Here is a 14,355-nt window from a genome sequence, read left to right as displayed (position 1 = left end):
TGGCTTCCCAAGTACTCTGCCGCCTCACCAGTTACCGCGGCCGCCGCCTTCAAACCCGCAGCCACGACGGCCCCTACTACATCGGCCGCTTCCACCTCTTCCAGCCCAAGTCATGGGGCCGATGTCGTCCAGCTTCCCCTTCCGTCCCCCTCGACTTTCGACGACATTATGGACGAGGGGGGCTAAAAAGTTCCACCCAGCTCGGCTACCGACGACCACATTATGGCCGAGGTGGAGCAACTACTCGGCAAGACCCGTGAGTCCCCGAGCACCCGAGGCCTCCCGAAGACCGGGCCTTGAGTGTGTGTGTGTGTGTGGGGGGGGGGGGGGGGTACACGCTATAGGTGGCCGAGCGGCGCTCAAGACCGGCGCGCGTGGAGTCCGGGAGAAGGAGCGAGTTGGAACGGCGACAACGCAACAAGCCCTGACGACTCGGCGAAACACAGGAGCGAGCCAGCCCCGGGGAAGACGGCCGCGACATTCCTGAGCGACTCGGCGTACCACAAGATTGAGCCAGCCCCGGGGAAGACGCGGTCAAGAGTCAAGGAACAGTAAAGTGCTTTCTCACATCTCCTCTAACGTGTGACTTCTTGGGAGGGCGGACCAGGCGGAGACCTATTGTGTGGCAGTATTATTGAGCGACCCATCAAACGATAACCGCCACATGAGACTATGGCTTTCTTTCGGTCCGAATTCAATATCAGGTGTTCAATTTTTGTTTCGATTTTGTTTCGGTTCAATCAAAAATAACGCTCGTGCTCCTGTTTTCGGTGTGGGTTCGGGTTCGGTTCGACACCCTGGGCAGGGGTCGGCGCTTGCCGATTGCGCTTGCATTTTATTGCGGCTTTCCACCATGAACATTGCCCTGTCAACCTAACTTCAACTCGGAGTGAGGACACGCTTTTAGAATTTATAATATTTAACTTAAAAAAATAATCTTTAGGTAATTTAATCTTTAAAATAATCTTTAGGTAAAGAGCTACAAGCTATTACAAACAGACATTCGTAAAAAAAAAAAGCAGAATTGAAAGTGCAATACACACGGACAAACACATGAAGAAGCGTTCATATCCTAATTTTTGGCACCAACACACTCGTTGAAACTCAAGAAGAGAGGAGGGGTTCTTATGGAGCAAAATTAAAAAGGTCGTACGTTTTCAAAGAGTAACTAGTTAAACGACACTATAATGCACACACTCTAAAAAGAGCCGGTGCGTCTACTTTTCCGCGCAATGCTCGGGTTGCCAATCACCGCAGCTTATGGAGGCAGCTCAGCGAATGACGATGCCAAAACAGACACATGTTAAACCAAAAACGCAGTCTGAGTTGCGACATTAAGCAATGCAGGTGTGACGTTTTGCATTGCTTACTGTCACAACTCAGTGTGCGTTATTTTGGTTTAAACATATGTTTCGGCATCGACATTTGCTGAGCTGCCTCCGTAAGTTGCGGTGATTGGCTCTGCGAGTGTTGTGCGGGAAAGAAGACGCACGGGCTTTTTTTAAAGTGTAGTGCAACAAATACTTCGCCCTCAAAGTAGAGGTTTTTTTGTTTTTTTTTGGTTTTTGAGTGTATTATAATCTTTCTCTCAATTATTCACTTTATTGTGTGGCTTTGTTGCTCAGAATACCACCGTGAAACAGAAGCGAGATCAACCTGAAGCATGGCGTAGTACTCAACCCACTCTTCAAAACGTGGTTTGTCCGTTTGCCTCCTTCGCTATTGATGACAAGCTACACATTTCTTTCTCATAAATCTTGTACTGCATACGTCCGCAATTTTCGGTGTACGCATGAACGCAATGTCCCAGTCCACCTTTCTTAACTCTTTGGATCCTGCTCTCAGCATTGTCTTCACCGCCCACTTCATCTTCCTTGGCATCACTATCCTCTTCATAAGGTTCATTTTCAAAGTGAACTTCGAATCCTTCTTTCACCCACAGTTCACAACCTGAAATGCAAATTTTTATCGCGCGTAAGATGATTTTAGCACGCTTGAAATACCGTCCGTGAAGATACATCTGCACCGCATTATACGTGATGCCTGGTTGATATAATGAAAATAAATATAAATATAAGCATGTTTTTATCTACTAGTCAGAATATGCCCATAGAACAACCGTACTGACCAAATGGGAATAAAGATAAAAAAAGCTGCCAAATTTTGTTGTTCGGTTGCCATCTAAGCATTATTCGTTCTCGAATGTACGATTCATCAACATATCTTGAATATCTACTTTTGAGAGACAACGATAAGACGATGAAAACGAAAAATTATATATCTATATTTTTTTTATAAACCAATCAGACCCTCAAACATAATGTTCAGTTAAATTGTTTATTCAAGATAGTCAGTACTAGGCAAAAAACACACACACAAACAAGATAGAGTATGCTGTAGGCAGTACATTGACACGTTTTTGGTGCAGTACGTTAAACCTAAACAGCTTACAAGTTTTGTGACTTTAGGATTCTAAACTTTTACAATGCGGCTTTATATTTGACTTAGGAATAGATCTGCTGACCTTTACAATTGCACACTTAAACGTATTTTTTACATGTGGATGCTTCCCCGCAATTGTGAAAGTGGATCAACTAACTGGTCAGTCGCTTTCCAAGCTCTGCTGGTGAGTAGATTAGGAAAGTAGAATGTCCCGAGTTTTCTTACATTCTAGATAGAAAAAAAAAGTTCGACTTTCACATTAAGGTGTAAATTTCGTTGAGGGCCATAAGCCAGAAGTGTTGGCTTTTAATTTAGGGCTATTGGCCATTATTATGAAAAAAAAACGAATTCTTAACACATTATAGAGTTACGGATATGCGTGAATCATACTGTTCAATCAAGATTTCCTAAAAGGATAACTGGTTCTCATTAAACAAAAAAGTTCGTGAGCTCTTACGTTTCTCTTCGGTGCTCAAGAGCTTCAATACAAGGCAGCTTTCATAATTCGAGTAGAGGACCTCGTATTCAGCAAATAAACTGCCAGTACCTATGTGAGACAATAAAAACGTTCACAAAAAATTAAGATGTCCACAGAAACATCTAAACATCTTAAAAAGTTCGGCATGCGACATCCATGAAGAGCATATAAAACAAACAAATTGAACAGGCTATGGCATTAGATCACGATAGCATATTTGAGCCGAGATACCGCCACCGGTATTGTACATTTTTAAGTTCTTTAGAAAAGTTTGCATAGGTGAAAGTCTAAGAGCTTATGATTTCACCTATGCAAACTTTTAAGGAAAGTGTTGTAGCTGCAATAAAAATGACGTTGCTGGAAAATCAAACCAAGAGCGTGAATATACTTTGTTTGACCTATGTAAATATGATTGCTTCCCCCTAAAGCTCTGAGCAAGTTAAGTCACTTGTCCCCAAAAACAAAAGACACTGTTTACGTCAAACCAGTTTAATTTGGGCTAAGCCTCCGGAGGCTGGCAACCAGTGTGGATTTCGGAACTTTAGATTTTAGGCTAGGTGGCACTAGCTAGCGCCGGTTATAAAGAGCAGCCGTTAATATCTATCCGCCCATCCATCCAGCGGCCGGAAAGCGCGGGTGTCTATCTAATACAGAAGTATGGTTCGCTTTCGGGACGCAGCACCAACGCGCCTGCACCAAGATCACTCGCTCATGTTATACTTTTTTTAGTGCTTCCAACCAATTGTGTATTTGTTTAGAAAACCGGAAGTTAGTCCGCCCTAGTGGGCGTCTGGTGTCTTTGTCGAAGAGGAGAAATTTACAAAGTGCAGCAGCACTGCTAGCCTGGGATCTTTAGCGTGCGCCACGCAGTAGTGAAACACGACCGCACACCTGTACGGTACTTACTCAGATAGAAATGAGCAGGGGTGTGGAAATCCCTGTGGTCTGCAGTATGAGCCTTCGCTCCGCGAGCTCTGAACAGCAGTACGTTAAAGTGTTGACACTGCTCAAAGTGTGCTTTTTAACCATTAGTCTTATTTGTATAAACATTTCGGGGCACATTCACAGCAGGGAAAAAGGGTGGCATACAAAGTTTTAAGCTCATAAGTTTATCCTTCAAAGAGTTACATAAAAGTACATCAAATAGGCACGCGCCCACTGAGGAAACCTATCGTTTAGAAAAGGTAATAATAATGGCCATTTTTTTTGGTGAAACATACACTAAAACACTCGGGTAACGTACTGAGGAAAGCAACTAGGGAGAATTTATTCTTTTTTAAAATAAAACAAAAAAGCTAAAAAAAGTTTTTTTTTTTTCCGTGCACTGGATTAAGTATTTCATAACAAAAGGCTATGGAAATGCATAAAATAAGGTCACAATCGCCTTTCTTACAAAATGTCAGTATAGAAATTTAGAAATCGAGCTCCACACATCAAATAATTGTGAAAGGATTGTTTTCCTGAACCAAAGCTTGATGCAAACAAGCGAAACTGAAATGAACGGTATGGAAAGTTCAGAATACTGAAGTTGAGATGGTTCCGGCACGTCAGAAACAATTTACTCAAGATAAACTACCATAGCTACAGGAGTGAAACTTTCTGAGAGCTTTTATCAGAACATTTGAAAGCTGATAAAGCTGCGTGTTAAAAATGTGACATAAAAAAGCAAACTGAAGGTAGTGTCCTCCCTTAACATACTAGTCCACCGATCACCCCCTGTTTCCAAATAAAATAACTACAGCGCGAGCTTACACACTCGGCCACCGATTCCCCCGTTTCCAAATCAAATAAATTGTTTTTCATGTATCAGACGTTATCCACTTCAATACAGTGCTGAAAGTAAAACTACACAAAACACATAAAATAAACAGAATGTCTTTCATAACAATACAGAGTCGTTAGCGAGGGCAAAATAAGGATTGCTGCGATGCTAAAATAATTGACGGCAATGACGTTTCAATCAAATTTCTTGGGTTATTAAAGAGGTAATTGGGATATGCTAATTGATACCACATTTGCGCACTGATGGAGAGGAGCTCAAAAGTCTAGAATGCTCTGAAAAATCGACGGGTTTATCACCCCAAATAATGGTAGTATCGGTTTATATTAGGAATAACTATTAAGTGTGCACATATATTACGTTGAAATTTTCTTCCCTGTGATGAGAAAGAGAAGGAACTTCAGTGCTGAGGACATGATGAAGAAGAAGTGAAGATGGAGGCTTGGGGCAACGTGGAACGCAACGATAATATAAATACTGTATATAAAGCCCCTTGTTTATTTATAAAAACTCGCGAACAGTCTGTTACAAAACTTGGTGCCGAAACCCGGGATGAACTCACTGAAGCAGGTTTTGATTATTGGACCGATCAGCCGGTGATCACCAAGCGACCTAACGGAAATTTACGAACCTTTCACAGGCAAGAGCAATCTTTAACAACTAACCTCTTGATGAACCTATAGCAACGACAAACAACATTAACGCAACACTTCACTTAACACTGAGAAAAGCTTTAACAGAACATAATGTTGACATTTAACAGAGAATGAAACGTCAAAAGAAGACTGCGCTCAGAAACGAAGCGACGAACGCTTTAGATTACATAGATTCCAAATTTTTGGGATTGAACGCTAATCACAGAACTGAGTGAAATGACTGAGCATTTGGACTCCATACGGCGTCGGCTGCCCATTTTAGACACAGAGATAGAACTTTTAGTTCAGGACGAGGACCTTGAGGAGGAATATACACGTAGCCTCGAGTACAGTGACAGCGTGCCCATCTATCTCATCAGACTAAATCTCTGAACCAAGAAAAGAAAAAAATGCAAGAAAAGAACTCATCAAACGTCTTTGAGGGTCACGCAAACCATCGACGATATGGGGCAAACAAGACCCAGACAGAAATACCGAGAGCGAGACGACGTACCTCAGCATGGGAAGACACCTGCTTCAGGTATCAACGCTGTGTTTGCCATGAAGAAATTAGGACATGGAGCGATCCTATCGAAAAACGACAACGAAAACGCAGAAATCGCGGTGGTTGTGCATAATCATCGTAAACAAGGGCATGTACCCCTTCCGAGCTTTACTCGAACAGCAAGCAACTCGAACCTCACAACTTTAACGACGAATCAAAATCGCCGAAGTTAAATTTGAATTTAAAAGAGGCGCACAGCCACAATACTGAACCAGTAACCAAACACCTTGGCCCCAAGCACAAATAAGCAGCCTTGTGTCATGATAGAGCTTATCAAAAGCTGCCACAATGGGAAGTTCATCTTGATTATGATAACAGATTCAACAGCGAAAAAGCTAAGCAGAAACAAAAGAAGTCAAGCAGGTTCAAAGTTTACAACGAACGAAAAAAGAAACGTGTAATAAGGATTTCGACAAAGACTGAGAAGCAGCACCACAACGTATACATGAAATATAGGAAAAACGCGCAAAGCAGCAAACCACAGAACCAAAAATATCTGCTAAGAACGATCAGGGCACATCAACGAAAGACAGAACGTAGAAAACGGAAAAGGAAAACTACCTAAAGGCACCAGACGCGCTTTCTTTCCAAGGCGTCCTCGCTCCATAGAAGGCCTTCCGATGTATCTGAGCCTGCAAGACCTGTTTACAAAACGCACAAGAAGATTTCGGTGCTTTCTTTATCTGGAACGTCAATTCTGTTCCGCCGAACGACAGGAAGACAAAAAAAGTCACGCCTGATGAACGGAACGGAAACGTGATCACAGATTCGCAGCCTCAGCAAAACCTTATGAAATTGACAAACGAGAAGCACGCAACACACTATCATGGACATGAAAAGATCTTGGGCAATTTTCGCGGGGCAAGATTGTAGGAATTTCCTTCCCTGTGTTGAAAAAGAGAAGGAAATCGAGTGGTGAGAAGGCGATGAAGAATAAGTGAGGAGGGGGGCTCCGACAACGTGGAACGCAACGATAGTCTAAATACTGTATATAAATCATTGAAGAATGAAGAGACCTTCGTCCTTCCTCTCCGATTTTTCTTTCGAATATGTATAAAACCTTGTTTATCTATAGAAGCGCACCGTGAGTTCCTTACGAAATTTGTGGGCCCGGCACCAAATATTTGTATAAGATCGTAATTGAGAAAGATAAGAAAAATCTTATCTGCAATAATTACACGAAGGCATAGAGATCGATAGAGGGCCCGTGGTAACCATTAAGCCTCGAATTCGTCAGTCTCTCTTGTCCCGTTTGTCGTGACAAAAAACGTTTCTTCTTCTCTCCCTGTTAAAAATCGGGTAAGCGTGCTATTCCAAAGGTATTCAACATGGTACGCGTCAAGACATCTGACGAAGAGCGCCATGAACGAAGGCCTCTGGCGTTTGGAAACTCAGAATATCGCTAAAGGTTTACGTGATGCTAGGAAGTTTCACATATGCAACACAATTGCCTAACAATTCAATCTTTGTTTTTGTTTTAGTGGTGCATTATATGTCTAGTGTAATCACAGCAGCAGAAATTCATCTTGCACTATATGTATATTGCGAGCACATCAGTAACACATCCACAATACATATGTCTATTTGTTCGCGTGTAACCTGCGTAAAATAAAATACCAGCGCTTGAATAAGTTCACGTGTGAGGTGAATCCACAGAAATGTGAATGATAGGAAGTCAACCATGTAAGCAGTGTTTTTTGTCCTCTACACTCACAGGTGAAGTCACGCGGGTCGTGGCTTAACTCTTCTTGCTTCCCGATTGGTTCTTCGGCCTTCTTAGCGGCTTGTCTCTTAATCTCATAGGCTGCGTAGTGACAATTAAATGCTCGAGCTTCGCCACGCCCAGCGCTTATTAAGCGCCATCCTACAAACTACCAAAGTAGATGGATCTCGTAAAGAGACAGCCAAGGAAGGCACCGATAACTCCTGTTAGAGTACTTCTCTTCTTCAGAAACGCCAGCTGGTATTCTGACTCTCCCAAGAAAAGTTCCTTGGCTGCATTTATATGGAAGCGATTGTAGCGCATCGGATCAAGGTTTGACTATCTTTGTTTATTTGTAGCAAGAGGGTAGAAGAGGAAGAAGAAGAAACACAGATTGAGTGCGATTGGTCCCTGCTCGATTCGATCCGCTACGATCGCATTCATGTCTATGTAGCACCTGTTAGGGTCAATGCATGCTTACCTTGGTTGCACAAGTCAGCGTTGCTGAAGCGGATGATGTTTGTTTCATTTTTTGGAGATGGTTGCGCGGTAGCGCGTTGTGTCACTGCTAAACTGGATAAATTCAGAAGTAGCGGGAGTGTAAAAAAATTCCCAAGGTATGTTATTATTTTTTTTTAATTTTGATAATAAAAACTTGAGATACTTACAAGAAGGCCGAACACGGGTCGCCATACATGAACCTGATCTTTGCAGTTCGTAACGTTTTATTGTGTTCACGTGAGCTCAAACTAACGTATCTAGCAACGCCGCCTAGGCGTCCGTCATATTGGGATGAGCAGTACATTAAACGGTATTCATCCTCCCCAATCTGCCTGAGAGTCTGAAAAAATAAAACGCGAACGCAAAGTGTTGCTAATTTATCCAGCAAATCTCATTTTGTATTACACCTCGGGAAGAGGGGATGGCTTTTATGTATATAGTCACACTTTTTTTTACACCTGTAAAAACAATAGTTTAGAGTGGTATTCTTCCGTTAAGATGACCTCCTGTTAACGAGTAAAATAATGATCAAGTCGGGTTACTACGCGTGATCACTATGAAAACACTACCACGAACAGCTCTGAGCCACTTTATCAACTTCGTACACTTTTAGCATTAATATAATTGCCGTTTTTTTTTAAAAGACGTTTCCATGTTCGTTTACTCCTAATCTGGGTTGCAACCGTAGAAAATGTTAAAAAGAAAAGGTTATAACTACATCATAGATCACCAGCTGCGGTGTAAACGCCCATTCCTTATTTCCGTGTATTTCTGAGCGTTGTGTGCGTTCACTTAACACAATACAAATAACAACTACAAAAAAAAAAGAACTATAACCTCTAAATGAACTCTTGCAACTGGAAAACAGCTGCACGTTCATTCCTTACATCCGTGTATTGTTGAATTATCCAAGCTAGCAACATCAACAACGCGGTAAACAACCTGCTCGTCAGTTTTCATCAAAAGAACCGTAGAGTAAAAAAGTACAGCTTCTCACGGAGCATTACAAATTTTTCTCTTTATGCAGAGAAACAAGATACCAGTAGGTGCATTTTAGAATAGATGTCTGTTATCTTGCCAAGACGCACACGCTTAAAACGCCAAAAGCATCGCTTCTTCCTCCGACATTCAACTCTTGCAAGAACGACTTCGCGAGGCGTATGAACAATGTGCAAAACTTCATTCTTTCTTGACGTGAAAATGAGTTTAGCTCCACTAAAGACGGTTATAAGACTTCTTGCTCGCAATTAAATTCCCAAATATTACAAACCCAATCTAAATGAAGGGATATATTACAGAGAGGATGAACCTCTGTGGTGAATTCAAATATTCTCACACTGAAATTCGGAGTCGCTGAAAAGAGCTGAATTAGTACCGCTAAATTACACGATAGTGTAAGAAAAATTCGAAAACCGATTGAATAGCACAAAGTTCGACTCAAGTCACTGATGGAATATATATCTAAAGAAACAAACAAAAAAAACATTACCGCCGTTCTTGCAGATAAATGCTCTGCTAACAGGAACTACAGGAAGCGATGCCATGTACGCAAACAATTGATTATTTTTGACACCGTGTGAGCTACAAAAGTAAATATTGTCTTTGACGCTCATCATTTAGAATATTAGTTTTTATCAATAATAATTGTTGTGTGTGTCTATGGGCGGCAGCCGGAAGTCAGTCAACCCCAAAGGGTGTGTGGGCCGGCTTGCTAGAAACAGCGTCTCAACTCAGCCTGAGGAAAGAAAGCACTGCCAAAGCCGGCGCACGAGCTGAGGGGGTCTCAAACCGCGCCTCAAGACGCTTCAGCGCCCCAGCCTTTGCAGTGCTTTCCTTCGCCCTGTTTCAGCTGAGACGCTGTTCTAGCAAGCCGGTTCTGGTGCCTGAGCTGTGGATGAGAAATTTAGCCAGTGCAGACTGGGGTCTTTAACGTGCACCACGCAGAAGTGATATACGACCGCACACCGGTACGATGCTCATCCAGATCGAAACGGGCAGGGCTGGGGCTCGAACCCAGGATCCCTGGGTTCTGCAGCGCGAGTTTTCGCTCCACGTGCTTCGAGTTGGCGTCTGTTAGCCCACTCGGCCACCCATTTATTTATCAGCAACTTCACACACGAAAAGGTATGAATTCAGTTATATGAGATTATGTTTCATGCAAGGACTTCACTCGGACTAAGACTTCACTCGGACATATCAGTAGTTTACTTTTCTGCCTTTCCACACTGGCGTTCCAGTTTAGCCTTTAACCGGTCTCTCCGATGTGGTATAACTTTATTTAACTTTCAACTTATTACTTTTTAACTTTTTTCTAGAAACGCTTGAACCAGAAACAATTCGACCAGCGGAATAATCACTATCTTGCACTTGATTCAATATATATCAGAGAATATAGTAAGACTATTACAGTAAGAAATCCGCAGTGATTCATACGTTGCGAGGTATGTGGCATTCTCAATGATAGCGGCATCATCGGCATCCTTAAATATAGTGAATTTTCGTCGCAGGTCTCCGGGTTGAACGGTATCTCAAGAGACACTTTTGGATTTAAGTTTTTCTTAAGATTATAAAGGAGACCTTCCTGTCAAAGTTGTGGAGAAACGGTACATGGCGGAAATATGCTTCATCTTTCCTTCGGAGTGCTTTTACAGTTTTGAAGGTCGGCAGTCCCTTACCCATGCGTTGTTTAGATGACTTATTACAAAGTTACAGCCCTTCCATGGGAAGCAACAGAACTTATTCTCAATGGACTTCAAAGACCTTTACTACTCATTAGAACTTCAGATTTTACTCGCTCGCGTTGGACATTTTTGCGGGGCAATTTTGTTCGCTTTGCCATCACTGCTTTCACTCATTTTCTTTTCTCAATGTTTTAAAGTTGTATTTGCAGGCAACCCTCGTTCGGTACGGAAAATGGGAATTCATTCAGAAACAGGAAGTTTGCATCGGTTCAATAGTTGGTCCAGTTTTATTGGAGATTTATCTAAGTTATATGGATCTTCAGCTGCATGCTCTCGTCCGTAACCGCTCCCCTAGCGAAGTCCTTGTAAGGGGCTATGTAGACGACCTCCTGGTTTCCAGTAATTTTACGGTGGCAGCATCACTGAAGAAGGCTGTATACGAAAGTTCTTCAGAGTTGAAGTTCTTTTATTGAGAAACCGAGCAATGCTTTCCTTCAATTTTGATATCTATATTTGAAGTGTCTTCCCAGTGTGCTGGCCATACGGAAAACCAACAACAAAACCGCTGTTGCTGTTTAGAACCTGGCACTAAATAAAAAAAAAAGCATTGTTAAGAATGTTGTAGTAGCGCACTGAAAAAGTCCTGCTCTCATTCCGTTGGGTCTTCTCTTCAACACCTATTTGACCTTTCTTGAGCGGCTGGATACCCTAAGGATTACTTTTTCAAGCGGTTGTTATTCCTCGTTTCGTTTAAGAAAAGTCGCGGGGAAATTGTGAAACCTACAAAGCGCCTTGTACTCCCCTTCTACCATCGAGTTTTGAATAATCTTAAGTTTGTTGCTAACAAGTATGGCGTGAGGACAGTGTTCAAAAATGCTTTATGCTGAGTCGAGTGACCCCACTTGTGTCTCCCCAAACTGATTGTACACAAAAACCAAACACACACACACACACACAAAGAAAAAAAAGTTGGTTGCGTGCTGGGAGTAATCTACAAGACTTCGTTTGAGTGTGGCTTATGTTACATAGGATAAACCAAGCGCTGTTTCAGTGATCGCCTCACCGAGCACAAACGTTGTATCAAGAACGAGGATCGATCCTTCTCGGAAGTGACAAAGCATGTAGCGGAAAGTAAAAATTGTGCGCCTTTCTGGCATGTTAACGTCGGTGGTACTGACGAAGAGAAACGTTTATAAACACATAGTAAAAAACGTTTATGACTATTATGAATTATGGAAATACAGTACACAAACCTTCCCTAGGTTTATACACAGAACTTAAAAGGTTCTGCCCAGTTCGATCGCCTTGTCTCGGTTAAGTTTCACCCTCCGTCATACCGTGCTTTGTTATGTGCTCGTTCGTGGTCATTTCGCCCCCTCACTTCGGTTCTACCTTTCAAGTTCGGGCCTTACTTCGTTAAACGAGAGGCAGGCCTATTTTTTAGTATTAAAGTTGTTTTCGCGTGTGTGTGTTTCTGTGCGTTTTTTGTTTTGTGTGCGCTTTTACAAAGGGAGAAAGTTTTGGAAGTGCTGCTTCGTTCTATGTATGGTTCACGTTTCCTATCTGTGGTCACTGTTCTTTTGTGTTCCTGTAGAAGGAGTTATTTTGTTCTTTTATTTATTTCATGTTTGCATGGGTTCTTGAAGTCTATATAAACACAAACCTTTCTCAAATAAGTTCAGCTGTGTCTGAGAGCTCTGTATTTGTGCGCCTTTTCTTTTTCCCAGTCTCGGGGTGTTTTTGCTATGTCCAAAATATATATTATGTTCTTAGTAAACTAAATATATCTCTTCATAAGTAATGTGAAGTTAACGTGAGCACCTCATTTTCGTTTTCTTCTAATATGGCGATATTTTTTTTAAACGAATATGTTCTTGTTAGTGGTACTGCCAACCGCGAATTATGGCCGCTTATGATACATAGAAGCTGCAATTTCTGAAACTACACCTGAAGGAAGCGTTCAAAAAATCCTATTTCGAGCGAGTGGAGCGGCCGAAACAGTATCTGTCTCTGTCAAGCTCACCGTACTTCGCTTCCCGATATTGAATGTTCGCCGTAAAATGTCTCAGTGCACCTTTCAAGCACGTAGGGTACTGCACGGTAGGCTGTATGGTCGCCACTGCGAGTGAACTGCTCTGGCATAGTAAACGCTTACTGCAGAAGCCAGGGCTCGGTATCTGGTTTCCGGACGCGCCCATGTAGAGTGAAAACTCGCACTCCAGAACTCAAAGGTCCTGAGTTCAATCACCACCTCTGCCTGTTCCTATCTAAATAAACACCGTACCGACATGCCGCCGGGTATCACTACAGTCTGATGCACGTTCAAAACCCCAAGCGTGTTGTGGTACTGCACTGACTGAATTTCAAGTCAACAGCGAAGATACCAGACGCCCATAGTGGCAACTCTCAACACAAATACAATTATTTGGTTTCTAGAATCCCCTTCAGCGTACGTTTCTTGCTGATCGTAATCTCAATTAACTTTATACAATGACAAAAGCGGATATCCTGGTTTTGGAGCTCTCAACATTGCGTGAGTGACAAAAACAAGAATTTTGATACTCGTATAACAAAGAAAAGATAAAGTATATACATAATGCAAAATAGCATTATAAATGTTTCTTTTTTTTTTTGTTTTTTTCAAAATACGCTTTAAATTTGGTACCACAACGTCAGCATTTTGCTAGTTTCGTCGCCTTGTCAAAGAAACGTTAAAGAAAGTTAAAAATAAGTTAAAAACCTTCGAGGCACGATCTATTTATTAAAATAGTTTACGAGCCGTTTCATCTTCCTAAACTTATATGTTGCAACGAAATATTACAGAAACTTAAGAAAGCATTACAAATGAAGAACAGAACACGGAAAGCGAGTCTCAAGACTTGAAAGTCCAAAGATGTGCTGTGCTTGTTCTATTCTCTGCGTAATTCTTTCTTAAGTTTTTTTGCACTATACCAACGCGCTAACCTGAAAAAGGAAACGAACCTCTAGATACATCAGTTGCAAATGACTTGGCACTGGGGGCACTGGGTGCGTCCCCTTTCGTGTCCTTCCAAAGTCAGTGCCGATCGGTCTGCTAAAATTGTTATCAATTTACCCGAGTCCTAGCGTATGCAGCAGTGGAGCAGAACGAGAGGTCTACTAAAGTTCTCTGCAAATAAAAAAGAGCATGAACTGCCTTCTCACCCTCCATGCGTCTTTGGAATCTTTCGTTTCATCCAAATCTTCGGCGGCACCGCCACCAATTGCTTCTATCATGAAGAGGCAGCCTAATAAACAGGGCAGGAGAGACATGCTTGTATTGTGACTCGTCGGTCTTCGCTGGCTTAGAACGGCATTCGATTGTACATGAGATCCTCAATTTATAGGTTTATAAGAAAAAAAAAAGAAACAAACAAACGGCAAGCCCCACCCACAATAGGCCGTGTCTATTGTCAGTGACAGGTTGAAAACCTAGTATACTTCGTTCACCCTTAAGCTGAGACCAGAAGCTCCGCCTTCAGCGCGCGCTCGCTGGCTTCCGCAGTGCTTTAGTTGCACCTGCCTGCGCGCTCACACTTGCGTTAGCAAGAGC

The 14,355-nt window shown here is 42.2% G+C and overlaps 1 protein-coding gene across 1 annotated transcript; it reads right to left on the bottom strand.

Moving 5' to 3' along the window:
* Window positions 1-1,587: 1,587 nt before the first annotated feature.
* On the bottom strand, window positions 1,588-14,111 carry LOC120838727. The gene is made up of 5 exons (XM_040208770.1): window positions 13,968-14,111; window positions 8,271-8,443; window positions 8,084-8,175; window positions 2,900-2,989; window positions 1,588-1,950 (listed from the first exon to the last, which is right to left on the bottom strand). The coding sequence occupies exons 1-5, from the start codon at window positions 14,073-14,075 to the stop codon at window positions 1,688-1,690; spliced, it is 726 nt and encodes a 241-aa protein (XP_040064704.1). The 5' UTR covers window positions 14,076-14,111; the 3' UTR covers window positions 1,588-1,687.
* Between the last annotated feature and the right edge of the window lie 244 nt (window positions 14,112-14,355).

Source organism: Ixodes scapularis, unplaced genomic scaffold (assembly GCF_016920785.2).
Source record: "Ixodes scapularis isolate PalLabHiFi unplaced genomic scaffold, ASM1692078v2 PGA_scaffold1__304_contigs__length_218370807, whole genome shotgun sequence".
NCBI classification, from domain to species: Eukaryota; Metazoa; Arthropoda; class Arachnida; order Ixodida; family Ixodidae; genus Ixodes; species Ixodes scapularis.
The sequence above is the reverse complement of the archived record's forward strand: the minus strand, read 5'-3'. Positions and strand labels throughout refer to the sequence as shown.